The sequence below is a fragment of the Erinaceus europaeus genome, chromosome 6 (genome assembly GCF_950295315.1).
Source record: "Erinaceus europaeus chromosome 6, mEriEur2.1, whole genome shotgun sequence".
NCBI classification, from domain to species: domain Eukaryota; kingdom Metazoa; phylum Chordata; class Mammalia; order Eulipotyphla; family Erinaceidae; genus Erinaceus; species Erinaceus europaeus.
In genome coordinates, this window is record NC_080167.1 from 29,925,718 (window position 1) to 29,953,440 (window position 27,723).

A 27,723-nucleotide genomic window follows, 5' to 3' on the forward strand; every position below is an offset into this window, starting at 1 on the left:
GTCTGTTTTAGGTATATTCCAAGGGGCCCATGACTTTACTAATTTTTGCCTGAGCCTGACAGATAACATCAGGTGGGCTAAAGGTATTATGGTGTCTGTATTGGAAACAGGACCAAAAAGCTGGATTAGGGCAGAGAGAAGTTCCCAAATATGGGAAAAGTATATAAATACCACTAACTAGCCTCTCATACTGACCAACCCCTTTACTGATGTAGATAGTGAGAATATTTTAGGAGGGTTTCCAGTTCTAACTGTGATTGGGACACAAAGTTTCCCATTACTGAGACCCTATGTACAGTACTCACAGGGTCTCATGGACAGCAGATTCCAGTTAAGAGCCACTGTGTGGAGAGAAGCAGCCATGAGGCAGGGCATTTGTGCTCCTGAGAACCCATACTTGCCACCCAGAACTTTCTCTAAAAATGATACAGTTAGTGCTAAGAATCCTGAGGGCATATGGAAGAGAGAGAAGACTATGCAGCCCTCCATTCCTGGCAGTCTATAATTTCCTTAAAATCTGCTGGTACTGCAAGAGGCTGGGTTCAATTTCAGTCATGGCCTCCTTCTTGCCATTCTCTCTGAAGCTGAGATGCACAGCTCCCATAAAGGAAACCATGATTCTGTCAGTCAGCCTTGGAAAGTTAGAAGCTATTCTCTAGCTATGGGCAGCTATTCTTGATCCTGGAACATTGCTGGCTTGCTCTCCTTCTCTCCTCTTTTTTTCTGATGCAGAGTCATGGCAGGAACCCAGTATCTCACACATCTGTGTTACTTTTCTATTGCCTTTTAAAAATTTCTTTATTGGGGGATTAATGGTTTACAGTCAACAGTAAAATACAATAATTTGCACTTGCATAACATTTCCGAGTTTTCCACATAACAATTCAACCCCCACTAGGTCTTCCTCTGCCATCCTGTTCCAGGACCTGAACCCTCCCCCTTACCCAAGTGTTTTACTTTGGTGCAATATACCAACATTTTCTACTGTCTTCTATCCCAAGTTTTTTTTTTAATATTTATTTATTTATTCCATTTTTGTTTCTCTTGTTGTTTTATTGTTGTAGTTATTACTGATGTTGTTATTGATGACATCGTTGTTGGATAGGACAGAGAGAAATGTAGAGAGGAGGGGGAGACAGAGAGGAGGAGAGAAAGACACCTGCAGACCTGCTTCACCGCTTCTGAAGTGACTCCCCTGCAGGAGGGGAGCCAGGGGCTTGAACCAGGATCCTTATGCCAGTCCTTGTGCTTTGCGCCACATGCACTTAACCCATTGTGCTACCACCCAATTCCCCTAACCCAAGTTTTTATTATGCTTTTTTTTTTCTCCCTACAGGGTTATCATTGGGGCTTGGTGCCAGCACTAGGAATACACTGTTCCTGGAAGCCTTTTTTTTTTTTTTTCCATTTTATTGGATATGACAGAGAGAAATTGAGAGAGGAAGGGGAGAAAAAGAGGGAGAGAGAAAGATAGAGACCTGTAGAACTGCTTTATTGCTTATGAAGTGTCCCTCCTGCAGGTGTGGATCAGGGGTTCAAACCCAGATCTTTGCATGGGTCCTTGTGCTTAGTACTATTTGCGCTTAACTGGGTGTGCCACCACCTGCCCCCCCCCCAAGTTTTTATTTTGAATATTTGAGAAAAGAATAAATACTAAAAACAACCACTACAGCATCCATGGAGTTCTGCTGGTACTATCATGTGGTACAGGAATTTACTGGGAGCCTGATGCATGCACTCTGCCCTCCAAACTTTCCCTCCCCACCAATCCTGGATCTTTGTATTTGACTCTGAAACAATGGTGACCTTCCAAAATCTCTGCTCCATAGCTCACCCTCCAGTTTTCAAAAGCACAGAAGGAGTCTAAGCTTCTAAGGCAAAGCATTTTAAGTTTTCCAGTGGTTCTAGTGGTCAGGTTAAGAAGTCTACCTGCTCAAAACTTTTCAAAGATTTGCAGATCTCTAGGTTGCAGTGAAAGGTCAGTTTTGTAGTTGGCCATGTGTCCCTCATTTGCTAATGTGGTAGTTATGTACTGAGCAGCCTCTGCTGAGACCTTCTTGATGGCACAGAAACTGTGTGTTCCACTTGAACGAGACTTACCTCTGATGGAGGCTGCTGACCTACTTGCTAAGAGCAGTCAGTGAGGGATTTATATAACTAGCTGGATAGGAAGATTGGCCTTCTGTTGATATTTGGAGGATTGTTTCTATGGCCTTTCAGATAATAATCAAAGATGAAAAAATAGCTCCAGGGTTATAAGTCCAGGAAGGTGACTGAAATAGAATTTCACCTCATCTTGTTAGGAGGTTTCCTCTAGAAAAATTTATAATGTGATAATGAAGTAACTGATGAGTAAGTTCAGTTGTAAAATACTGAAGCTGAGTAGTGTGAATGCATTTAACATGGCACATTTACTTGTCCAATGTGCAAGATTAATTTTAAACATCAAGAATGGCATAAGATAACTAATAAGACAAGCAATGAAATGCACTGGGAGGTGGAGATGGATTGTTCTCATCTTGTATAAAACGTAGACCTTTTGCCTCTGACAAACAGATGTGTCTTTGTCCCTTTGTTTCTGAAATTAGCTGAGAAGTTCTTCCACTATGGGTGGTCTTCTACCCAGCAACAAAATCACTGACTTGTGGATGAATGTGGAGTATTTTTGGACAGCAGTCAGCATAACAGTATAAATCACAAACAGATGTTTGGCCTTGCCAGACTCTGAATAGAATAACAAATCCCCATCTCTGCTGTAATTCTGATTCATCAGGGCCCCTTCCCCCTCTTGTTTTCTTCTCTGTAAAAGTAACTTATTCAACTTTTCACTGGGGAATGGTCAGATGGTCACCAGCACTGCATGAGGGTTCCAGGCCAGTAGTTGCTCACACTCATACTAGAGAGTATCAATACAGGAAAGGTAGGGAGGAAAGTACCTTGTTCTCCCAGAAGAAAGGTAAGAGAGAACTGGTTGGGGACAGTCTACAGAAATGGACACTTTACCTTGTGTGTCTATGGTGTACTGCAGTTAAAGGTGAAGCTGAAGAACCCTTTTAGCCTGCAAAGCACTGTGTGGAGAAAAGAACTGGAGGGACCAGAATCTGCATATTCATATTTGTTTCTTCAAGTGTTAGCTCTCAAAAGAAAGTTTTTCCTATAGCTTCTTCTAGAATGTTTGAATTAGGGGATGCATGATTAATAATTTGGGATGTGGTAGAATGTAAATTAGCTGAGGCAGACAGTGAGGGCATTCAAGAAGGGGTTCCAGCTCCAACAGGAATCAGAACACAGAGCTTTCCATTCCCAAGAACATGTGCACAGTAATCCTTGTATGCCATGAACAACAGACCCTTATGATTAAGGAGAAAAATGCATAGGGCAGTCCTTTGGGGTTTCCACCCTCACAAAACCTATCTACACTCATTGAATGCCTAACTTTTCAAATGACATGCCAATATAGCAGTTGGTAGAAATGTGGTGTCATAACTATTCCCTTCAAAAATAATATTTAAAAATTAGACTCAGTAATTACTGATGCTTAGATTTGGAAATTCAGCATCCTATTTAGCAGTTTTCTTCCTAAGTGTAAGTCTATAAAGCTGCATAGACATGCTATTTAAATTGTACTTACTCCAATCCCTTTCTTCAAAAATAACCTTATGGAAGCAGAGAGATATGTCAACAGGTAAAGCATGTACCTCATACCAACGTTGAGACTTTTCTCAAGTTTGATTTGTGACACCACATGGACAGTACTGGGAAGGAGTTCCATGGATGAAGTGGGGCCAATTCTACGGTGTTTCTCGACTCTCAGTGCTTTCTTACCCTCTGTCTCTGAATGAAAAAAAAAAGTGATCTTGCCTTGACAAGTATCAACAACAGCTGGGTTCCTCTCAAGAAAGGAATAGCTGCATAGAGGGTCATGTACACATACCAGCAGAAAGACATGTAAACAGAGGCCTGGGCTTGGCCATTAACCCATGGGACATGCTTGTGGGGCAAATGAGGGTGACCTTTTAAACATCCTTAATCTTGAAAAAACACATTTGCAGAAAAAAGAGGCTGATCATGTGGCTCAACCTTTTCTTCCCTCTTTTGTAATGTAATTGAAAATGATAAAACCCTATATATTTCTTTCTCTTTATCACAGTTCATCAGATAGCCATGTTGGTGGGCTTAGGAAATAACTCACCAGTATAACCATGCTTACCTAACGAATGTGTGAATAAATGCATATATACCCTAACTAAAAAAAAAAAAGTTATTTAGATAGTGCACTGTTTTGTCATGTGTATAACCCAGGTTCTAACCTGGCACCCACCTCACTGAAGAAAACTTCAGTGCTATGATCTCTTTCACTATCTCTCTGGTTAATGTCTATTAAAAAAAAAAAAAAGGTCTGGAAGCAAGAACACATCAGATTTGCTTGTAAATGACCAAGATAAGCATCTGGTATCATGTGTGTTCCTACAGAACTAGAACTTTTAAGAATGAAAGATTTTCAATGCTAAACCCAGGAAATCCCTGGGCAAACCAGAAGGGTTAGTCTCTTGCTTGAGCTCCATTCCTAGGTTGTTGGGTCTATTAATTTTCAGGCATTGATTGAAGCCTGTGGTGACTTGCAGCTCTCAGGTCCATTCCTAAAGGCAGTGAACCAATCTAGATTGAATAGGTCACCTCATTGAAAGAACAATGACAATTGATACCTAACAGTTGACAACCATCTGAATGGCAACCTATTCTGGTTTCTTTGTTTTTAAAGGCAGGAAGAAAGGCAGGAGTCAGTCTGTTCAAGCACATGGACCATTATGCCAAAGACCTCCCATCTTGAGCTCATCTGGTCCAATCTTGGAAAGCCACCAGGCCTTTCTCCAGACATCCACGTCGGTCCATGAGTTAGCCCAGAGGCTTTCAGGCAGCCGGCTCTCCTTGCACACCTCAGATGCATCCCTTCACTCTCAACCCCCACCTGTTACTACCACAGGTCATCTGAGCGTCCGTGAGCAGGCAGAGGCCTTGATTAGGTCCAGCCTGGGCTCATCCACCAGCTCTACCCTAAGCTTTCTTTTTGGCAAGAGGAGTTTCTCAAGTGCTCTCGTCATTTCTGGACTTTCTGCTGCAGAGGGGGGCAACACCAGTGACACCCAGTCATCCAGTAGTGTCAACATCGTGATGGGTCCCTCGGCCAGGGCCGCTAGCCAGGCCACACGGGTAAGAGGTCTGACAGTGTGGGCCAGGGCAGTGGTGTGGGATCCTGGCCTGATAAGCTCTACTTTACCTGCCTGCAGAGTCCCTTCACAATCTCAATAAGGTTTTCAGAATGGCAGATAACAGGTGATTAGCCTGGGCATGGTTTAACTATGTTCTGAAGCAGACAAGTGTACAGCACAAGTTCCATGACAAATAAGACCCAGGTGCTACTGGCATTATTGGAGGATACTAGATGCAAGAGTTCAGAACAGTTGCACTTGATGTGGGGAAATGCTCTTCACTCATTCTGATAGCTGGAACATGTATCTTTACTTAACCATGCAGATCTGAGAGGAATAGAGTACGTATCCACACTGGAGTTAGATGATCACTGATTTCTGTCTACCAGATTTCCTTTTAAGGCTGCCAGGATGGCATTCTTCTTATAGACCTTATGTGTATTTAAACATTAGAAAAGCAATTTTGGGGCCAGGCAGTGGCGCACCTGGTTAAGCGCAAACATTACAGTGCACAAGGTCCCAGGTTCAAGACCCTGGTCCCCGCCTGTAGGGGCAAAGCTTCACAAGTGGTGAAGTAGGGCTGCAGGTGTCTCTGTCTTCCTCTCCCTCTCCCCCACTCCTCTCAATTTCTATCCAATACTAAATAAATAAAAAAAAATTAAAAAAAGAAAAGCATTTTTGAAGACTTCACCTAAATACAACTTTTATCCAGAGTTTATAGTTAGCTGATATCAGTTAAATACTATTTTATATGGTCTCACAAATTAATAAGGTAATCAACACCTAGTAGTTGTCTTATTTGCTATGATATAGAGGGAAGAATTGGAGACAATAGGGCAAAAAACAGTGTCAGAATGGAGATTTCCCATGCTCCATTTGGATATCCACACACATTCTCTTGCCCATGAATCAATCATTAGAAAGCATGAAAGTCACAGTCTGTTGGGCTCCAGTTCTGGACATAGCTGTTTCGAGTTGAGTAGTGGCTTCTCCCTTGATGAGAAACTCCACATTATCCTTCTCACCCAACTCAGTGTCCTACTCAGAACAATAGAGTGACTGTACTCGGCCCCTCAAACCCAGCTGGCACAACCATTCAGAGTGGTGTGGGGTTCTGGCAATGGTTTACTATCTTTTAGGGCTGGTTTTACTGGCTTCCAGGAGCCCTCCAGGCCAACTGCAAAGAAACTGGTTATTTCAGAAGTTTTAACTACATTTACTCTTAGATAAATGAACAGAAACATGTTTTCCACTTTTTCTCATTTCCTCAATATAAATGTGCAAAATATTGCACTTTCCTCCCATCCCCACTCTGTGGTCAAGGCATCTGTGGATATATTTCTGGATTCTGGCAAGTCTTCACACCATGTATCCAACAAGGGTAGATGAAATCTTAGGCCATATGCACATATCAATTAAAAAAGTCAAACATAAAAGCCATAGCTGACATTCAGTCACACAGAAAGCCTTTTATTCAAGACCATCTTTTTCTAGCTTACAAGAATACCTACAAGAAAAATTCTCCTTATTCAACCTCTTCCACATTAGACCTGTGGCTACATTTGCATGTCCTTTCTTCCAAGGTCTCCCCTGTGGTCCTCTTGACATTTTTTTTTAAATTTCTTCATTGGGGAATTAATGTTTTTACATTCAACAGTAAATACAATAGTTTATACATGTATAACATTTCCCAGTTTTCCATAAAACAATACAACCCCCACTAGTCCTCTTAACATCTGACCCAAGCTCTGACTCTGATCTTTGGTTCCTGCAGTTCTGGCATTAGAACCTAGGATATGAGGGGTAGAGGTGTGATTAGAGGAGGCAACAGGTATTTGCTGAGTGTTGCTTCTCTTTTCTCTTTGGAAGCATTTCTCTGAGCCCTGTGAACCTACTGAAGCCACCATCGAGCAGGAACACCTGCGTGACCACCGACTGACTGAAGCTATGCCAGGGAATGTGGGGGTGATCTGCAGAAGAGCAAGCCAGGAGGACATGGGTCTGGATGACACAGCTTCCCAGCAAAGCGCCTCTGATGAGCAGTGAGGGGGTTCATAGCTGGGAAGGAGCATCACACAGCCAGGGGAGAAAAGGGAACTTCCAGGCTCTGTCTATCTTTTTCCTTGTGTTTGCTCCCCCCAAACTGAAAGATCCATGTGAGGACCTTCTTGTGGAAAAAAAAAAAAAAAAAAAAAGGAAAGAGAGAGAGAGAAATGTAGAAAAACAGAACAACTTTATCTCAGATTCTTGAAATACAATCTCAATTGGTGAAACAATAAATGGACAACACACTCCCTCCATCCCCCTCATGGGCCCTAGCTCTCTGCTCCTGAGTAGACCACAAGATATGTTGGCACTGAAAATTCAAACAAAAGCCATGTTATATCTTAAAACAACTAAGCATAAGTAGAGCACACAGGTAACTCTTGCCCAGATGAAAACAAGACAACTGCATGTTAAATAATTGGCATTTTATACATTACATCTGCCATAAAATAAAAAAAGAACATAAGCTGGTCAATGCACTAAGGCTAAATCTAAGTATAAAGAAAATCTTACTCTTTATAATATTTATGCAGATATTAAGTAAAAAAAAAGTGAAAGCTTCACTGCAAGATACATGGTACTGCATGCAGCCATGTCTGAAACATTCTGTGGTCATAATTAACTGTGTATTTAGAAATATAGTCCAGGTGAGTGTGGGAAGCCAGGTTGGAATCACTTTACATGGTGGATGTGTACTGACAGCCAAAGCAACTGAACATCTACAAGTTGGTCCCCCACCTCGCTATGCTTGTTTTCCAAGCCATGAAGTCCTTACTGTATCACTTGCACACAGTTTTGTTTTTGGAATTAAACATGTTTATAGTTATTGTTGTTTCTAGTCATTTGTTCTGTTGAAACTGTTATTTCTTAGAAAGAAAAAAAAATTCACAATGACACATGGGAAAAGTCTGATACAGTTCCCCCTCACCCTGCACCCACCACTACCATCTTAAGGTTTCTGTTGGAAACAGCAGAATACTGTCTTCTTACTAACATGTGGAAGGAGAATCTTAGAACACAGTCCATAAATAATATCATATTGACTTGCAGAATCATCATTTTCAGAAAGACAATACTTAGAAATGCTTAATAGGAAAAGTCACACAAACTTGTTCAGGTATCTGGGATTAGAAAATGTGTGTGTGTGGAAGGGGTGGTTTCTGCAGACATTTTACCCCTTGGAAATAGATGGTATCTTCTTCTAGCAGTTATTTCTTTGTTTATTTAGGATAGACACAGAGAAACTGAGCATAGGTTTAATGCATAATAATTATACAAAAAGACTTTGGTGCCTGAGGCTCTAAACTGTAAGGTTCAGTTGTCTGAGAGGTGGATAAAGCATTAAATTCTCAACCATGAGGTCCCGAGTTCAATCCCTGGCAGCACATGTACCAGAGTGACGTCTGGTTCTTTTTCTCTCTCCTCCTGTCTTTCTCATGAATGAATAAATTCTCTAAAAAAATAAAATGTTAGGTTCAATCCTTAATATCAACAAAAACCAGAGCAGTGTAGTGCTCTGGTAAAAGGGTGGGGGGGGAGAAAGAGAAAACAGAGAAATTGAGATGAAAGTGGGGAGAGGCATCCGCAGCACTGCTTCCCCACTTTTGAAACTGCCTCTGTGTCAGGGTGTTGTGGGAGAGAAGAGAGCAGGAACTCGTGGCGGAGCAGGATCCCAAATCTTTACTCACGAGGACGTCCCAGAGTTGGGTGTGAGCACAGCAGGTTTAGGCCTCATAGAGCTAGCAAAATGGCCATCTCCCCCTATGCCCACCAGCCCTTCTCTAGGTCAAGATGCAGAAGAGAAAAAAGGGTGAAAGCGGAACAGCAGTGGGCTTTATAGGGCAAAAACCAGAAGTGGCAAGTTGGGATGGGATTGGCTAGGAATTGGGGTGGAGAAAGGCAAAAGGCATGCTGGGAAGGTGGAAGCAACTGTTACAATGGTTTTAACTGAATTACCAATACCCTGAGGGGATAACGTGGTAGGGATCTGTAAATAATACTTGCATGGAAATATAGTCATTTGTGGGCCCTGCCAATGTTCAACCACATCTGCACAATTTCCCAACACCTCTGCAGGTGGAGATCAGGGGCTTGAATCCAGGTCTTTGCAAATGGTAATGTTTGTGTTAACTCAGGTAGACTACCACCAAGCCCCTTTGTTGTAAAATAATAGTGATTCATAACAATAGGTGGGCTCTATAATTAGGAATCTTAGAGCACTAATCCCTGGAAATACAAACTTGGTTATTTATTATTTATATCCAGGTGTTAGTTTAATAAGCTTACATTACCTTACTGTGTAGCTCTCTAGGTTTGCCAAGTCAAACTTGGCTGGCAGTTCTGAAAATCTTCTTGGGTAGCTTCATAACCAAGCCTTAAGACCCTGAGCTATGAGTGTGGCTTCCCTATGCTGCGAGCTGTCTCCTTGTATTCAGTTAAAATACACAACAATTGCTCAGCAGCAGTCAGCCTGATGTAGAGATGACCATTCCCTTGGTATCCACAGAAAGCCACTATGTCCCACCAAAAGTGAAATCTGTAAGAGCTGAACCACTTACCTGTAGTGTCAAATATGGTCAAGAAGCAGAAATAAAGATTTGATGCAATTCCTGTATATTACAAAAATTAAATTCTAAAGCATATTGATAAGATCTGAATGTTTCTCTGCCAAATTTGTTTATTTTTTATTATTTATTTCCTTTTTGTTGCTCTTATTTTTGTTGTAGTTATTGATGTCATTGGTGTTGGATAAGACAGAGAGAATTGGAGAAAAGAGGGGAAGACAGAGAGGGGGATAGAAAGATAAGACACTGGCAGACCTGCTTCACCACCTGTGAAGCAACTCCTGTGTAGGTGGGGAGCCAGGGGCTCGAACCAGGATCCTCATGCCTGTTCTTGTGCTTTATGCCACGTGTGCTTAACCCGCTGCGCTACCACCCAACTCCCTGTCAAATTTATACACTGAAATTTACCCTCCCCACCCCCCAGTGGTATGTTTATGTAAGATAAGAAAAATCCACCAACAGCTAAGACAAGAAAAATCCATCAACATGCAAAGCCTACAGAAACAGTGAGGGGGTGGTCAAGAGCTGAGAGTAGCCCAGAAAAAGAGAAATGAGAATTGTTTCTTCTTTCTCCTTCCACTCCTCTCTATTCATGCAAGATTGTGTCTGGGAAGACAGTGTATGCGCGTATATGTTGATGGCACATGCTGATTCTTTGAAGCATGATGATTTGGGGTGGGGAGGAAAGGTAGAGACTTGAGAGGAAAGGGCTAAGCAGTCAGACATTGCACTTTTTATGGTCAAAACTGAGTTGGAACTTTGAATGATTTTCAGAAAACTACTTCCCAGACACAGATGGTTTCAACACACAGTGGAAATTTAGAATCAATAATGCCAGATTAGCCACATGCTTTATTTAAATCCAAGCAATACATTTTGTATATTATTTTTAGTGAGGAAAATTGTGATCAATGCCCCCAAAAAGCAGAGCGTAACTAGCTATTTTGTATGCTGGCAGAAATCTGAAATACTTTCAGCAAGAAGTATCGCCTTAAAGATATCTTCTTTCAATACAAAACTTTGCAAAAAAGAAAAAAAGTATTTACTGAGTAACAGCTTACTATTTAACCCGATGAATAGGCTTGTGAATAGTAAATATAAAAGCTGCTTACCACAATCTGAAAAAGTGTGACTGAATCATTGACAGTGGGCAAATAGCCAGTCTTGAGGTAAATACAAGTTCTTCCTTTTGTTCCCACCATGGTACAGATACATGTATGTGCATCTCCGCATTCTCAAGATTTATTCCTCTAGGTTCTGCAGGGAGTCTTTTACATGTGAGAAAACTGATGTTACTATTGTTGAGAAACTTTAAATTTCTCTATTCTGTTGTCTGCTGGAAAGGCTGCACCAAGAACTATGTGAATAGTACATTAAACAGTAAGGGGAGTAACTCAGAAATCTTAGTGGGAGGGTCACTTGGGAAGCTTCCCCCCTGTATGTGGGGACAGGGGTTGGAACCCAGGTCCTTGTGCATGGTATAATGTGTATGATCAACTAGGTATGCCACTACTAGGACCCTCTTTATATTCTTTGAATAAATTTCATTGGTTTTTCCATAAGATATGTATCACCCTATTCTTCTTCACCCTATTAAGCAATCAAGACTGATAACATTGAGCTCAAAAGGACAAGCAGAAAAACATGCAGATGAATGTCAACCCTTGTAGACACAGAGTGCCTTTCTGTGTTTGTCAAAGAATGTACCATCTTGATAGGGTCCAATTTTAGTCCCAATAAGGTCTATCTTCAGGGAACATACAGACATTTCCCCAACATGTCTTTCCCTTTCTCAGTTTCTCTGAGAGTTAAATGGCATTCAAATGAGAGGTGATTTGCGTCAAGGGTCATGTATGGGGACCTTTGTGAGAAGCTTCTACTTCCAGAGGCAGTGGCCATTCCCCTGTACTTAAGCTTGCAGGCTACATCCATGCCTAGTGTTCCTCCTGTACTGACAAATGCGACTGCAGACACATTAACCCTTTCAGACATCATGAGCTGGGTTTCCCTCCAGAACAGAATGAAGCAGGGACAGTGGGACAGAGACACCCTCTTCCTCATACTGAATAATACTCCCCCCCATAAAGGAGTTAGCTCAGAATCTAGTAATCCTTTTCTGTTGTGCTCCTTAAAAATTTATCAAGTGCAGACCATGCTGTTGAAAGGTACCTTTGGAAAAAGAACCAGGAAGAGATATTGGCATGAAAGTCTTTCAAAGGATGCAAACTCTGTTTCAGTTCACAAGTGCTCCCTGTTTCTGTGCTTTGTGCCTCGTCCTCAGCTCACAGGAACCTCCACTTACACGTCCCTGGACTGGCCCATTATTACAGACAGAGTCACCACTGGCATAAACGCCAGCTGGCTTTATAACTTAGGCTACTTGCTAAGAAAATCCAGGAAACTCACAAAACTTAATAAAAAGTGACCTAAAAGTACTGAATGTAACAATTCCAGAACCAACAACCATTTGGAGGACAGGTTTTATCTTCTGTGAGTTCTGGAGTTTCAGCAGTATTTCTAGAGTCCCTGTGAGATGAGCTTATCCTGAGAGCTGAGTTTATCATCTACAACAGTGCTCCTCATAGCAGCAGTCTAATATGCAATAGAGCTGATGACGGTGTGGTATCTGTTTCAGTTAACTTTTAGACAGAGATAGAGAAAACAGAGTGGCAGAGAGAGAAAGAGACCAAGCACAGAGCAAAGTTTCCTTCAGTGCAGCCAGGTTCAAACCTCAGATGTGCATATGACAAAGTAGCACACTATCCAAGTGGACATCTGTGCTATATCTGCCACCCTCCATATCACCTTTTATCACATTCATTTCCCCCCTGTTCTGGAAGGTAAATGAGGCATATAAAGATTTAAAAACATCCCTAAATTAACATGACGAAAGTGGACTGTTGTCACGGGGGCTTCACCACTCCAGGCTGACTTTCAGACAGACAGACAGACAGACAGATGCATAGCGCTGAAGCTTCCTCCAATGCAGTAAAGCTCAGGCTTGAACCTGGGTCACATGCATGAGAAAACAAGCAGGTGAACTCTTTTGTCAACCTGTTATTTGCATTTCTAAAGAGTGTTTTATCCTTCCCACACAAAGATTCCTGTTTGTAACCATCACATTTAGTTTTATTTTATTAAGTAATAAGCAAAAGGAAAGAAAGAAAAAAAACATTAAATAAATTGGTGGAGAAGGACCTAAGTAGCTTGCTTTTGAAATAAAGAAAAATCAAATAACTATTATCATTGCAAGTTGCATGACTGTTCAGCTGCACTCAAAAGTAAGATTTAATTTTTCATGACATGCAAAATTGATTATTTAGTGAACTCTTTTCTTCCCCTTCTCTTGAACTTCAATGGGGGAAATTCTATCTAATATTCTGAAAACCATTTCTCATTTCATAATTTACCCAAATCATACGCATAACTGCAAGAGGAAATAAACAGTAATCTCATAGCATAAATAAACCACAATAGATTGTTAATCTTGTAGAGTCAATCCAACATTAAGGCTAATTTGATTTTTTTTTTTTTAACATTTTATTATTAACAGCTGTCAGGCTTTCTTTGGAAAAGCCCACAAAGTTTCATAAACCCAAAGGCATAAAACCTTGACTGGCAGGGCATGTCATGTGAACTAACACATGTCTTCATGTGCAGAAAAGCAGTAACACAAACCAAGTTTACTTGCTGCTACTCTGCACACATGTCACGATATCTTGCAAAAGGTGGTTTCTATTTTCCCTGGTGACCTGTGGGAAGAAGTAAGATATGGGACTTCAATGTTCCTTTTATTTTTTTCTTCCTTTTAAATTTTTTCCTAATATTTCTTTTTTATTATCTTTATTCACTAGATAGAGACAGCCAGAAATTCAGGGGAAGGAGGAGATAGGGAGACACAGAGAGACACCTGCAGACAAAGCTTTGCCCCTGCATGTGGGGATCAGGAGCCATTGTAACGTATGTGCTCAACCAGGTGTACCTCCACCCACCCCCCACCCACCTTCTTTTCTTTTGTCATCAGGCAGGCAATATTATGAAAGCAAGACAGTGAAAGCCAGCAGAAGACAAGGTGTATTCGTGACCAAGAGAAGCAACCTAGTTCTTACAAGAACCCTATGAAAACAGGGTAAGACTGGAAGAATGTCACATTAGCCCCTGATGGCTCAACATGTGACAGTGGGTTTTTAACAAAGGGTAGAGTTTAATAATTAAAGGGGCTATGAACCGAGCCATTTGTGGGGCACTCTGGATGGAGAAATGAAATGCAAGATGAAGCACAGCACCAGAGTAGACCTGAAGGAAATAGAAAAAAAGAAGCTTTGAAATTTGGAAGGTCAGTTGCTGGGGAAAGGAGTTGGGGGAGGGGGGTCACTGATGACACCATCATACTGGTCCTGAGTTACACACAGAATTCTGGATATCCATGAAGGTCAGTTATCTTTCCTTGAACCTACAATATTTGAGTATTTCAAGGGGTGTTTGACATCAATCAATCCCTTGTTCGAAAGATGGGGAAGCTGAGGTTCAGAGAACTACAGGCATTTCACTGATATCTATGAGGTAGACAGTGAAAACTAAAACTCAGTTATCCTGACCTCCATGTGCTCGTTTCCTCCATAATTAATACCATTACAGTAACAAATGGAAGTAACAAAAAGTTCATTCATACTTTACTTAAAGATCTGTCTTTCCTTCCACTCAATATTATGTCTTTATAAGAGAGCAGATTGGGGGCTACAGAGCAGCAGAATCTATGTTTCTCTCCTCTCCTTTCTCGGGTCAACTAGGAATACCAAAGGAGACCACCTGGGACCACAACAAGACAACTAGAATGACTTCAAGAACACACCAAATCACCGGAATACCAAAGGAGACCACCTGGGACCTCAACAAGAAAGGACTAGAACAACTTCAGGAACCCACCAAATCACTGGTGAATGCAAACACGTCTGGCTCGTGGACAGAGAGGACACTTAGGGAGAGATTAAGTGGTTGGTAACAGTCTGGCAGTTTACCAGTTGAGACACCACCTCCAGTCTGTTTCACCAACAAAGGGACAGCTGAAGAGAGGAGAGGATTCCTCTAAGACTCACAAATAAAATTGTGAGTCTCCATTTTTACTGCCCATAGAATTTGGAGTGGGGGGAGGCCCTGTGCTGACACCAGGGGACAGAGAACTAACAAGGAAACTCAGGAGAAAATCTATACCGTGGTGGCCTAGCTCTTTGCATAATCATTGGATTATCTCTGCCCCACCCTGCTGTATCTCTTGGTCAGGAGTGAAGGATTAATCTAAGAAGCCTACTTATAGTTTAAAAGCCATCAGGCTCCCATAGCCTACAGGGAAGAAAAAGAATCCTTTAATTACCTTACTAGGACACAACTCAATCCAGGCAAGAATGATCAGTAATTTGAAAAGTACTTAGAGAGGGACCTCATAACATACTATATAAAATGATTAAACCAACAGGAATAAATATTGGACAAACGATCCAGGACAAGAGTCCAGCTAAAAGTCCCTTAAAGGTTGAAGCACAAAATAATGAGGTCAATATCCAAACATTAGGTAAGGAAATAATCACAGGAGTGAGTAAAGAGTTTGAAAGAATTGTCATCAGAAATGCAGAAACAACAAATGAGACACTGGAAGAAAACACTAACTATCTCAAAGTTATTAGACAGCTGAAAGCTGAAATAGCTGAGCTAAGAAGACAGCTAGATGAACAAGCTAAAACAGTATCAGAACAGGGTAACAAAACAGATGAACTTCAGAAAACAGTACAGGGGAGAGAAAATAGAATAAATGAGGCTGAAGACAGAACTAGCAAGACCAATTAGAGACAACTATAAAAGAAGTAAGAGATTTCAAAAAGAGATTAAGAGATATTGAAAACTACAGAGACCACAGAAACGGAAGGAACAGCTATCCTCATATCTGACATGATAGACTGTAAAATCAATAAAATTTAAAAAGATAGGGGAAGGACACTACTTAATGCTCAGAGGATCAGTCAATCAAGAGGATTTAATAATTATTAACATCTATGCCCCTAATGAGGAGCCATCTAAATACATCAAACATCTACTCAAAGAGCTACAGCAATATATTAACATCAACACAGTAATAGTAGGGGACTTCAATACCCCACTCTCTCAACTTGACAGATCATCCAGGGAGAAAATCATTAAAGACATGAGGGAGCTAAATGAGGAGATAGATAAATTAGAACTATTGCACATTTTCAGAGTCATTCATCTCAAGAAACTGGAATACACATTTTACTCAAGTCCACACGGGTCATTCTAAAGGATAGGCCATATGTTAGAACACAAAGACAGCATCAGCAAATTCAAGAGCATTGAAATCATCCCAAGCATCTTCTCAGACCACAGTGGAATTAAACTAACACTTAACAATCAACAAAAGATTAGTAAGAGTTCCAAAATGTGGAAGTTCAACAGTACACTATTTAACAACTACTGGGTTAAAGAGGAAATCAAGGAAGAAATCAAAATGTTTTGAGAGTTCAATGAAAATGAAGACACAATCTATCAAAATATTTGGGACACAGCTACGAGATTCCTGAGAGGGAAGTTCATAGCCATACAAGCACACATTAGGAAACAAGAAAAAGCACAAATAAACAGCCTGATTGCACATCTTAAAGACCTAGAAGAAGAAGAACAAAGGATCCCTAAAGCAACCAGAAGGACAGAAATAACTAAAGTTAGGACAGAAATCAATAACATTGAAAATAAGAAAACCATACAAAAGATTAACGAAAGTAAATGTTGGTTCTTCGAAAGTGTGAACAAAATCAACAAAGACTCTGGGGTTGGTGGGTGGGACAATACAGGTCCAAAAAGGATGACAGAGGACCCATTGGGGGTTGCATTGTTATATGGAAAACTGGGAAATGTTATGCATGTACAAACTATTGTATTTACTGTTAAGTGTAAAACATTAATTCCCCAATAAAGAAATAAAAAAGAACTTCCCCAGAGCCCTACCCCACTTTAGAAAGGTAGAGATAGAGTGGGGATATGGACTGACTTGTCAATGCCTATGTCTAGCAGAGAAGCAATTACAAAAGTCAGACCTCCAACTTTCTATGCCCCGTAGATATTTTTGGTCCATACTCCCAGAGGGATAAAGAACAGGAAAACTTTAAATGGAGGGGATGGGATATGACATGTTGGTAGTGAGAATTGTATGAATTATACCCCTCTTATCCTACAGTCCTGTTGATCATTATTATTCAAAAATTATATAAGTTGAAAAATAAAACATAAAGCAGAACTTGGGTTGGGTTTGGTGTATTACACCAAAATAAAAGATTATGTATGGGGTACGGGGTAGGGTTCAGGTCCTAGAACATGAGGGCAGGAAGACCTAGAGGGGGGTGAATTGTTATGTGGAAAGTGGAGAAATGTTACACATGTACAAACTACTGTATTTTACTGTTGACTGTAAACCATTAATATTCCCAATAAAGAAAAAAAATAAAAAAGAAGAAGAAAGAAAGAAACACAAAGTAGAAATTAGACTGAGTTTGGTGTACTGCATCAAAGTAAAAGATTCTGTAGCAGGAGGGGGTTTCTGGTCTTGGTGCATGATGATAAAAGAGGACCTAGTCTGAGGGTGAGTGTTTTGCAGAGAAATTTTACACATATATCAATAACTATACGTATGTAAACTATAATCCCAATGAAAATAATAATAATAATAATAATAATAATAATAATAATAATAATAATAAATTAGAACTGATGATACAGAGATACAAAAATTTTTATGGGAATACTGTGGGCTGCTCTATGCAAAACAAACTGGATAACCTAGAAAAAATGAATGCATTATGAGAATCTTTCCACCAAGCTTGACCAAAAAGGAAATAGAGAATTTAAACAGACTAATCACTTGTGTGGAAATTGAAGTAGTGAACAAAGGCCTTCCTATGCACAGGCCCAGATGGTTTGAGCAATGAATCTAGTAAAAAAAAAAAAAAAAAAATTCAGAAAGAACAAACAAATCCTCCTCAAAGTCTTATAAAAAACTGAAGTGGAGAATCACTCCCAAACAAATCCCATGAAGATAATATCACTTTGATTTCACAAGCAAGAAAAGACTCTATCAAAAACAAAAGAACCAAAAAAAAAAAAAAAAACCTATATACCTGCATCCCTAATGAATACTGATGAAGAGATCCTCAACAAAATCTAGGTAAATCAAATCCAACAACATGTAAAGAAAATAATTCTCCAAGACCAAGTTAGACTGATCCATTGGAAGAAAGGATAGATCAACATTTGCAAACCAATCAATGTAATATACCATATTAACAAAAAGAAAGATTTAAAAAAATCACATGGCTATATCAATTGATGCTGAGCATCTGATAAGATCCAACACCCATTTATGGCAAAGACCCTTGAGAATTGAAGGAAAGTTCCTTGACATGATAAATGCCATGTATGACAAACCTTGGACTAACATTCTCAACAGGGAAAACTATTGCTCTTTGTGATGACATGTTAATATCTAGGGAATCCTAAAGATTCCACCCCAAATCTGCTAAAAAAAAAAAAAAAATCAATAAATTCTGTAAAGTAGCAGGATGCAAAATCAATGCACATAAACCTGTTGTGCTCCTATACACAAATGATGAGACTGAGGAAGGGAAAATGAAAGAAGCTAAATAGACACTGCACCAAAGCAAGAAATAAATATTGTCATTTATATAAGGAAAATACAAATCAAGACAACAATGTATTACTACTTATACTGTGAGAATGGCCTACAATTCAAAGAGAAGAAACAATAAATGTTGATGAGGATTCGAAGAAGAGGGAACCCTTTTCTGCTCAACTGGGAGAGTAAACTGGTCCAACCACTAAGGAAAACAGTATAAAGATTTCTTCAAGCTGGAAGGTATTTCACCAGGTAGGGTGTATACCTTGCTGTGACTTGGATTCTAGCCTTGGCATCACATGGAAGTGACAGGATATTGAAGAGAAACTCTAGTGTGGTGGTATTTCTCTGTGTCTGTGTTTTTCTGATTTTTCTGAGATAAAAAGAATGAAAAGGTCAGCCTGTCACAGTGAAATTGTGTACAAGTGAGGCCATGGTATCACAGGAATGAATATATACACATATATATATAATATTTTAAAAGAAATACAAGCAGATCTACCATTTGATCTAGCAATTTCTTTCTTTAAGTATCTATCCAAAGAACATGAAAATACTAATTTGAAAAGGTAAGAACATCTATGTTCATTGCAACACTATTTATAATAGCCAAGCACCCAATAATAAGTGGGCAAGGAAACCAGTATATATACACTATGGAATACTATTTAGTTTAAAGAAAACACAAAAATTTGCCTTCTTCTACAATGTGGATGGAACAAGTATGGCTGGTAAAAAAGTCAGGAGAAATATCAGATGACCTCACCCATATACATAGGGTTGGGGGGTGGGGGTGGGGGGAAGCAGGAAACAAGTTGAAACATGTTTTTTAAAAAAACAAAATCCTAGCCTATGTCTTCAGACCTTAGTGTCAGTAAGGGAGAGTTAGGAAAGTTGCTATATCTGTGTGTGTGTTTGGGGGTAGGAGTGAGAGGGAACAGAAGTCTCAATGCCATGAGCTAGAAAGAAAGGGTGCTTTGGTGGCAAACAAGCCCTTATTTTAGAGAGATACATAGCTATACCCTTGAGACAACAGTCTTGTAAATTAGTATTTTCTCAATAAAGTTCAATTTAAAGAATGAAAATTCAAAGCCAAAGGCATATACTATTTTAGTTTGTCTGCTCCATTTTCATAGATATAGAAAACTGGCTGTACTCACATTGAACACCCTGATGTCGTTTCTGCTTCTTATTTCTTCCACAAGGGCCAGTGGTTTTCCTTTAGGTATTGGGATTGTTCCAAGGACTACAATCCCTGGGGTGGATAGTGTCTGACGAATAGCCTGGATAAAAGGCTGACTGAATAGTTCCATTTTTCCAATCTCATCAATGACACATACTTGGTGTCCTGAGTCACTGCTTGAACCTACCTGAAGAGGACAAAATACATTAGTTGGGCCACTGAGTCACATCACACAAAGGATCTCTGTCCTCAGTCACTCACCATTATTAGTCACACCAGAGTCAGTCAATCATGCTTTGCAAGTTGGACAATTGCACAGTCCTCATGGAACTATTAGTTGGAAAAGTAATCTAGAAGGACTCCCTTGGAGAGTATAACACCCAGAAAATTCAATTCCCTGAGCCACTCAGCTTTCCTGGCAGTTTTTTACTCCTGTAGAAATTGTTCCAATTATAATCATGATTTAAATTCTTAGACACCCAGAACATAAGCAGGATCTGAGTTCATTAAGTTTAAAGAACGGCACAGCAAGCTTGGGAGGTCTTTAGTATTAAAACCTGCCTCTTTTAAAATTTTATCACATATCTTGTTGGCTGGATGGAGACTGCAGGCAAATGTCTGCACTATGAGGACTGCTAGAAATAAGTAAAAAAGAAAAGGAGTTCTGATGCAAAACAAGTAAGCAGAGTTTTGCCACTTAAATCTCAGGTTCCTTCTCTAATGACTTTATATCAGCTTATGTACAGTACTTCTTCAAAGACCCCATAAAGAGTAAGTGTAGAACTGACCTTCAAAAATCCCAATGATTTACAGTTCTTGAGTCCACACCCATATGGAAACTCCATCAGTAACAGAAGGGTTGGTCTTTATGACACATTAAGTGTTTATTTTTTATTGACTTTTAATAATTATCGACGACCATAATAAGAGGAGTATAATTCCACACAATTCCCACCATCAGAGTTCTGTATCCCATCTCCTCCATTGATAGCTTCCCTATTCTTTCTCCTTCTGGGAGCATGGACCCAGGATCATTATGGGGTGCAGAAGGTGAAAGGTCTTGTTTCTGTAATTGCTTCTCTGTGGACATGGGTGTTGGCAGGTTGATGAAATTTCTGAGATGAAGTTAAAAAGGACTAGTTCCTTAAAGTTTTTCAGACAAATGAAAACAAGAAATTTCACATGATCCAGTTACCCCACTTCTGGGTATTTATGCAAAGAATATGAAAGCACTAATTTGATGAAATACATGCAAGCCCTATATTTACTTCAGCAAGTCAAAACAGTCAAGAGTTAGAATACCTTAAATGGACACTGGCAAAACAAAACCAGAGTGGTGAAAGCATACAGGTGTGAAACCCTGACTTAGGAAAAAGTTTTCCATAGCAGGGACATGCAAAATACAAGAAATAATGAGTGTGTCAGGGTGGCCAAGTGGTCCAAGGCACCAGACACAATAAATGATGAGTAACAAATACATTTTATATATGAATAAGACCATATAATAAGCCCATGAATAAGACCTTGAAGCTTGATTAGCACATGGCTGAACATAATTAGCATACAGCTACTGTCAGGCTGATATCAGGACTGAATTAAGCGTGTGCCAGGCAGATGTCAGTCTCTTTATCTGCACTGTGCTCTCTTCTCTGGGCTCCCTGTTTTCCTACATGCTCACGGCCCCTCCATGGTCGCTCCTCCGGGGAATTGTAGTAGTGAAGCTGAACTATGGTAATTGACTTATCTCATGGGTCTGGCCTATTCTTACCCATGCTTATTTTGCTGTACCTAAAATATAGTATCCCACCATGTAATAAACCTTAATTATCTGAACCCATGCCAAGCTGCACTACTCTAGTTTTAATTTTTTAATTACAGTAACATGTCTCCACATAAGTGATGAAAGAATATGTGTGAGAATCTGTGTATATGCATTTGAATGAATTAATGTGGGGCAGTCAAATGTATAGACATGTATATAAAAGAGTAAGTAAAAATAGAAAGCACAAGACTCTACACCTTCCCTGCAATTCTCTACAACATTCATCAATGAGAGTACACTTATAACACTAAAATTTCTGCACAGATATTTAAATACATATGTATAGATTACCATCTACAAAAGTAAAATTTAACTTTAAAGCTGAAACTTACTGGTTTTTGCTGTTTTGTTTTTCATTCAGTATAGAACTAGGGACTTCTATTGTTCAGTAAGTATAGGAGGAATCTCAAAAATAAGTCTAAGATTTTTAATGAAAAATAAAATTATTCTTATCCAACTGAGGGATAGCTATCTATGCTAAGTCATAAAGAAGTCTACTAATACTCAACTTGTTCTCCTAAATAACATGTAGTAATAGATTTAGAGAATAAAGAACATTCAAGCATATTTATTTATTTGTTGCTGGGGTTTACCATACCAAGCAGCTTTTCTTCCTTTCTTAATTTTTTTAACCAGAACACTGCTCAGCTCTGGCTTAAGGTTGTGCGGGGGGATTGAACCTGAGACTTTGGAAGCTCAGACATGAGAGTCTCTTTGCATAACCATTATGCTATCTACCCCTACCCCTAAGCAGCTTTTCTTAGAAAAAGATAGAAAAATAAAGAAGGAAAACATCACAGCACAGACGATCTCCCCAGTGTGATGGAGGTTGGACTTGAACCTGGGTCACATGCAAAGCAAAGCAGGAGACCTCCCAAGTGAGCTATCTCACAGGCCCTCAAGGAGATTTAGAGGAAAACAAAAATTTAGCACATCACTCTACTTACATTGTTCTAGATTATCTCCTGAACTGTCAGCACAGTCTTATAGTTCTGAGTCCAGGTTTGAAAACTATCAGGAATCTGCTCTAGTTTCTGGATGTGGGGGGGAATAGTAATGTGCTCATGGAATAAATAGAAAGGCAACAGAGACAAGGAGGATATATGAAAACAAAAAGTGAAGACCAATGAAGATTCAGAGTGGCACTGAACACATGGTTAAAACTACTGTACACACTATCTGGATGTGGCCTTTCTCCTAAGAGGATGATCATGTGACATCACTGCTGAGTGCCATAATGCAGCTCTCTGTGGCACTCAAAGTCTACTCTTAGGCACAGGTTTCAGGGAAGTATATGCTTTTACTGTTACAAAAGAGAAAAGTTCCTTGGTGCAAAACCTCTTTTGATTCCTGTTTGTTTTGACAAAGAAGATATGTCTGTGGAATAGAGTCCTAAGTGGGTTTTTTGCCAGGAGTAAGAAAAGCTATGAATAATAATATAGTTTTAGATGCACTCAACTAGTTTGCTTTCCAGAAAGATTAAACTGATTTAAAGCAACAAAACATAGCTTTATGCCAGCAACATAAAAATAATCTTTCCTTGATACTTTATTTTTATATGCACTTTAAAAAATACAAAGAAATGGGCAATTTCACTTAATCAAAATATTGAACCTAGGGGCCAGGTGGTGGTACACCTGAATTAGCACACATGTTACAGTGCAAAAGGAAATGGGTTCAAGCCCCTGTTACCTGCCTGCAAGGGGGAAGCTTCACAAGCAGTGAAGCAGAACTGCAGGTATCTCTCTCCTTTCTTCTCCATCTCCCCCCTCCCTCTGTTTCTCATTGTCTTTATCAAATAAATAAATCAATTAAATATTTGTTTAAATGGAGCTTTTAAATATATATTTATGTGTGATATACATATATCTTTAGATATTAACATATATGTATGTATATATTGAACCTAAAGATCGCTGATTAAAGTGATTTTTAACTTATTCTAAGAAACTCAAAATATTTTAATGCATAGTACAATTTTTTATGCATGGGTGGTTTTTAAGAGATATTTCTTTTCTTCTTATTTTTTCTTGCCACCAGGGTTATGGCTGGGGCTCTGTGCTCCAGAAGGAATTCACTGGCCCCTATGGTGAGATTTTCCTCCCCTCCCCTCCTCACTTTTGTTTGGTAGATACAGAAAGAAATCAAGAGGGAAGGGGGAAGATTGAGAGGAAAAGAGAAAGAGATACCTACTACAGTAATGCTTCACTAGTCATAAAGCCTCCCCCCTGCAGGTGGGTACTGAGGGCTTGAACCTGGGTCCTTGTACATGATAACACATGGTGCTATGCTCAACTAGTTATACCGCTTCCTGGCTCCTTAATGGGTACTTCTTAACTTACTGTCAGAGTCTGTGTTGTTAGTCCTTCTTGATACTGTAAAATAACCTGATGTCTATTTGCTAAATGCAGTTTCTAAAGCTTGTAGTTTATTTTAGCTATTAGCAATTGCCAGTAACAAAAGATAGCTTTATATTCCCCTATTTTTCACCTAGCTATCTTAATAATTTTCTTTCTTTCTTAAGCAAGAAAGCAAGACACTATTTGTTTTGCTTTCTTCAGTCCAATGAAACATATAAATATGGGAAAGAAGGGCAGGGGTAGATAGCATAATGGCTATGCAAAGAGACTTTCATGTCTGAGGGTCCAATGTCCAGGTTCAAACACCTGCAAAGCCATAAGCTAGAGCTGATCAGTGCTGATGAAGGAGTGGGGGGAACTATAACCTTGACTGTGTAACAATCCACAGTCCAGTGAGTTCTCATACCTAGAATATCAATGTCTTGGTTTGGCAAAAAACAGTATAACAAATTGAGAAAGAACTTTGGTTTTCTTTTTTTGTAAGTCAATAGAGGTAAAGAAATAGAAAATTTTATTTTAGTCAACATAGTGTTTCTTCTATAACCTTACAGAGAGACATCAATCAAGTATGTGCACATTGCTCTCCAAGGATTCAGTCTGTACTAAGGCAAGAGTTAAAATCAATTCTTTGTATAGATTCAGTGCTCAAAGCTGGAGTCTTCACCTGGAATGTCGTCTGAGGTATTCGCTGGCCTTTTGAATATTTAAATATAGAAAGCTTTGTAATATATTTGCTAAAAAAATAGAAAAAGAAAGAAAAGTAAAAGCTAGAAAGAAAAACATCATGTTCTTTGACTATTTCATGTAAATAATAATAATAATATGCAAGGGATATGGGAAGCGTTCCAAGGAGAAAGGAATTAGGAAAGGAGGAGGTGGGAGAAGCAGAAAAGTGAGAAGTGGCAAAGGAGATAGTAGACTCTGAGAAGCAGATTTCAACTATTGAAATAAGAGTATGAAGTAGAAAGATAACACCCTATAAATTAAAAAACTGCCTTTGAATGCTACAGTTAAATTATCAATAGCTTTGGACAACCACCAAAGGTTTGGGCACCATATATTTTGCAGTGAAATATATACAAAGGCTTTGGGCACTGTATATTGTATGTGCCAATCAAAAGGTGTGTGTGTGTGTGTAGGGGGTGGTGGTGGATTAAAGTCAAAAGTTCAAAGCTGGCAAGGTCTTGGCTTATGTGGGAAACACTTTTAAGTTAGTATAGCTGAAAACTGGTGAGATGAAGTCAGAGGTTAGTAAGGTCAGATAGCATAGCCCACCCCACAGGCCATTGGAAAGAACTTAAGACTATAATTGCTACAATAAAAAATAAAAATTAAAAAAAAACCTCTGAAAGGCTTATAGTTGTCTCTAGAGCTATAGCTGTACCATTTAATTTTTAGAAAAGTAAGCCAAAGTAATAAATCTATAATAAATCTAACAAAACACATATTCTTTAATAGGATATGGTCTACAAAATTCTTGTATCATACATATATAGTGTCAACCTTACCTTTTTTATATATTTTTTAATTTATTTATTAATGAAAGAGAGATATAGAGAGGCCAGAATACTGCTCATTTCTAGTTTATAGAAGAGCTGAGGATGGAACCTGGGACCTCAGAGCCTCAGGCATGAAAGTCTTTTACATTACCATTATGCTGTCTCCCTGTCTCTCACTAGCTTTACTTTCTTATCTCCTTTTGATGCAGGGCTCTGGGACGGAAATGTTTATTTCTTCCTCGCAGTTTCCCAAGAATCTGATCCCCTACATATAAACATTCAAAAACTCAACGACATAGAACTTTTCTTTTTTTTTTTTTAAGAATTTTTAATATTTATTTTTTATTTCCTTTTGTTGCCCTTGTTGTTTTATTGTTGTAGCTATTATTGTTGTTGTTACTGATGTCGTTGAATAGGACAGAGAGAAATGGAAAGAGGAGGGAAAGACAGAGAGGGGGAGAGAAAGACAGACACCTACAGACCTGCTTCACTGCTTATGAAGCAACTCCCCTGCAGGTGGGGAGCCAGGGGCTGGAACCCGGATCCTTACACGGGTCCTTGAGCTTTGCACCACCTCTGTTTAACCTGCTGCACTACCGCCTGATTCCCATAGAACTTTTTTAATGTTTGCATTTCAGCAGAAATGCCACCTGCTCAAACCTCCTTCCTGTCACCTGACCTAAACTTGTTTTCTTCTACTTTGCTGTAGTATCTTCAGTTTTTTCATTCACAGCATTTATGGCAAATATACATTTATTCATGTAATTTTTACATGTCCCACTAGACTTATAGTCTAGTACAGATTTTCCACATCTATATTGTACATGACTGCATACCCAGGACCTAATAAATATTTGATGAGTGAAATAAAAAACACAATATATCATCAACAAGGTTTAAAGTCGGTTCTTTAAAATGATTAACGAAATTGATGAAATCTTTACTAGACTGGTAAGAAAAAAGAGAAGAAAATTAAATAATTTAAATAAGAAATGAAAAAAAGGAAAAATAACTCAGAAATTAAAATATATAAACAATCTATCAACAAATTAAGTAACAGATTAAATGGATAAATTACCAAAGACATATTGCTACAAACAACTAAACAAGAAATAACAAAAATAGCAAAGCTTGAACAAGTAAAGAAATTAATATAGGGGTCAGTGGTGGCAAACCTGGTTAAGTGCCCATGTCAGTGTGCAAAGGCCTGGGTTCGAGCCCCCAGTCCCCACCTGCAGGGGGGAAGCTTTGCGAGTGGTAAAGCAGGGCTGCAGGTGTCTCTCTGTCTCTCTCACTATCACCCCTTTCCCTCTCGATTTCTGGCTGTCTCTATCCAATAAATAGATATAAAAAATTAAAAATAATAATTAAAGAAATTATTATTTAATTTAAAAGTTTCTCATAAAAAAGGCCCATTTACACATTTTGCCAAATATTCAAAGGGAAGTTAATACAATACTTTAAAATTCCTCCAAACAATAGAAGAGGAAGAAACACTGCAAAAAAAATAACCAATAAGCACATGAAAAGATGTTTGATATTCCCAGACATTAGGGAAATACAAATCAAAACCACAATGTTGCTTCACTGACACTACTTGTATTTATTTGCACTAGAATGGATGAAGTTTAAGAAGACAGACATTTTGGCAAGTGTTGAAACCTTCATCCATTGTTGGTCAGTATAAGTTGGCCTGGAAAAGGGTCAAGTGATTTCTCAAAAAATTATATGTAAAATCACCATGTAACATCTCTATTCTAGTGAAAAAACATTTAAAATAGAGGTCTTCACAAAAACTTGCTATGTTGGTCTATCTTAATATTTTGTTAAATCTCTCAGGAACTGGACCAATTTACATTCTTTTTTTATAATTTTTTTATATTTATTTATTTTTCTTTTGTTGCCCTTGGTTTTTATTGTTGTTGTAGTTATTATTGTTGTTATTGATGTCGTTGTTGTTAGATAGGACAGAGAGAAATGGAGAGAGGAGGGGAAGACAGAGAGGGGGAGTGAAAGACACCTACAGACCTGCTTCACCATCTGTGAAGTGATGCCCCTGCAGGTGGGGAGCCGGGGCTTGAACCGGGATCCTTCAGCCGGTCCTTGCACTTGCACCATGTGTGCTTAACCCACTGCACTACAGCCCGACTGCCTCAGTTTACATTCTTATCAACAGTGTAATTGGTTTCCTTCCTCACCACATTCTTGTCAATTTGTACCTCTCACTTCTCTCACATTACTTCATTAAGTGTATTTTTATTATGATAAGCAAACATGATGAGAAATTGGGTTTGCCCTGCTCCCCACCTGCAGGGAGAAAGTTTTAGTAACTGTGAAGCAAATC

General features: G+C 39.1%; 2 protein-coding genes and 1 long non-coding RNA gene across 5 annotated transcripts in view; 1 reads left to right on the top strand and 2 right to left on the bottom strand.

Annotated features, from left to right (window-relative positions):
- Positions 1–8,082, top strand: part of PCNX2 (pecanex 2) — a 345,728-nt gene extending 337,646 nt beyond the window's left edge. Inside the window, exons 33-34 of the mRNA XM_007522914.3 lie at positions 4,763–5,211; positions 7,080–8,082. Of these exons, the coding sequence (XP_007522976.2) occupies positions 4,763–5,211; positions 7,080–7,256 (626 nt within the window). The 3' untranslated portion in view covers positions 7,257–8,082. The remainder of the gene's footprint in view (positions 1–4,762; positions 5,212–7,079) is intronic.
- Positions 6,657–27,723, bottom strand: part of LOC132538904 (uncharacterized) — a 243,266-nt gene continuing 222,199 nt past the window's right edge. Inside the window, exon 2 of the long non-coding RNA XR_009550209.1 lies at positions 6,657–6,810. This is a non-coding gene — a long non-coding RNA (uncharacterized LOC132538904). The remainder of the gene's footprint in view (positions 6,811–27,723) is intronic.
- Positions 13,323–27,723, bottom strand: part of NTPCR (nucleoside-triphosphatase, cancer-related) — a 35,154-nt gene continuing 20,753 nt past the window's right edge. Inside the window, exons 3-4 of one of the 3 annotated variants that reach the window (XM_060191980.1) lie at positions 19,676–19,885; positions 13,326–13,572 (exon numbers count right to left, since the gene is read on the bottom strand). In XM_060191980.1, the coding sequence (XP_060047963.1) occupies positions 13,504–13,572; positions 19,676–19,885 (279 nt within the window). In that variant the 3' untranslated portion in view covers positions 13,326–13,503. Of the gene's footprint in view, positions 13,573–19,675; positions 19,886–27,723 lie in introns of all 3 variants that reach the window. The other 2 variants (XM_016188058.2, XM_060191981.1) reach the window with 2 other exon arrangements.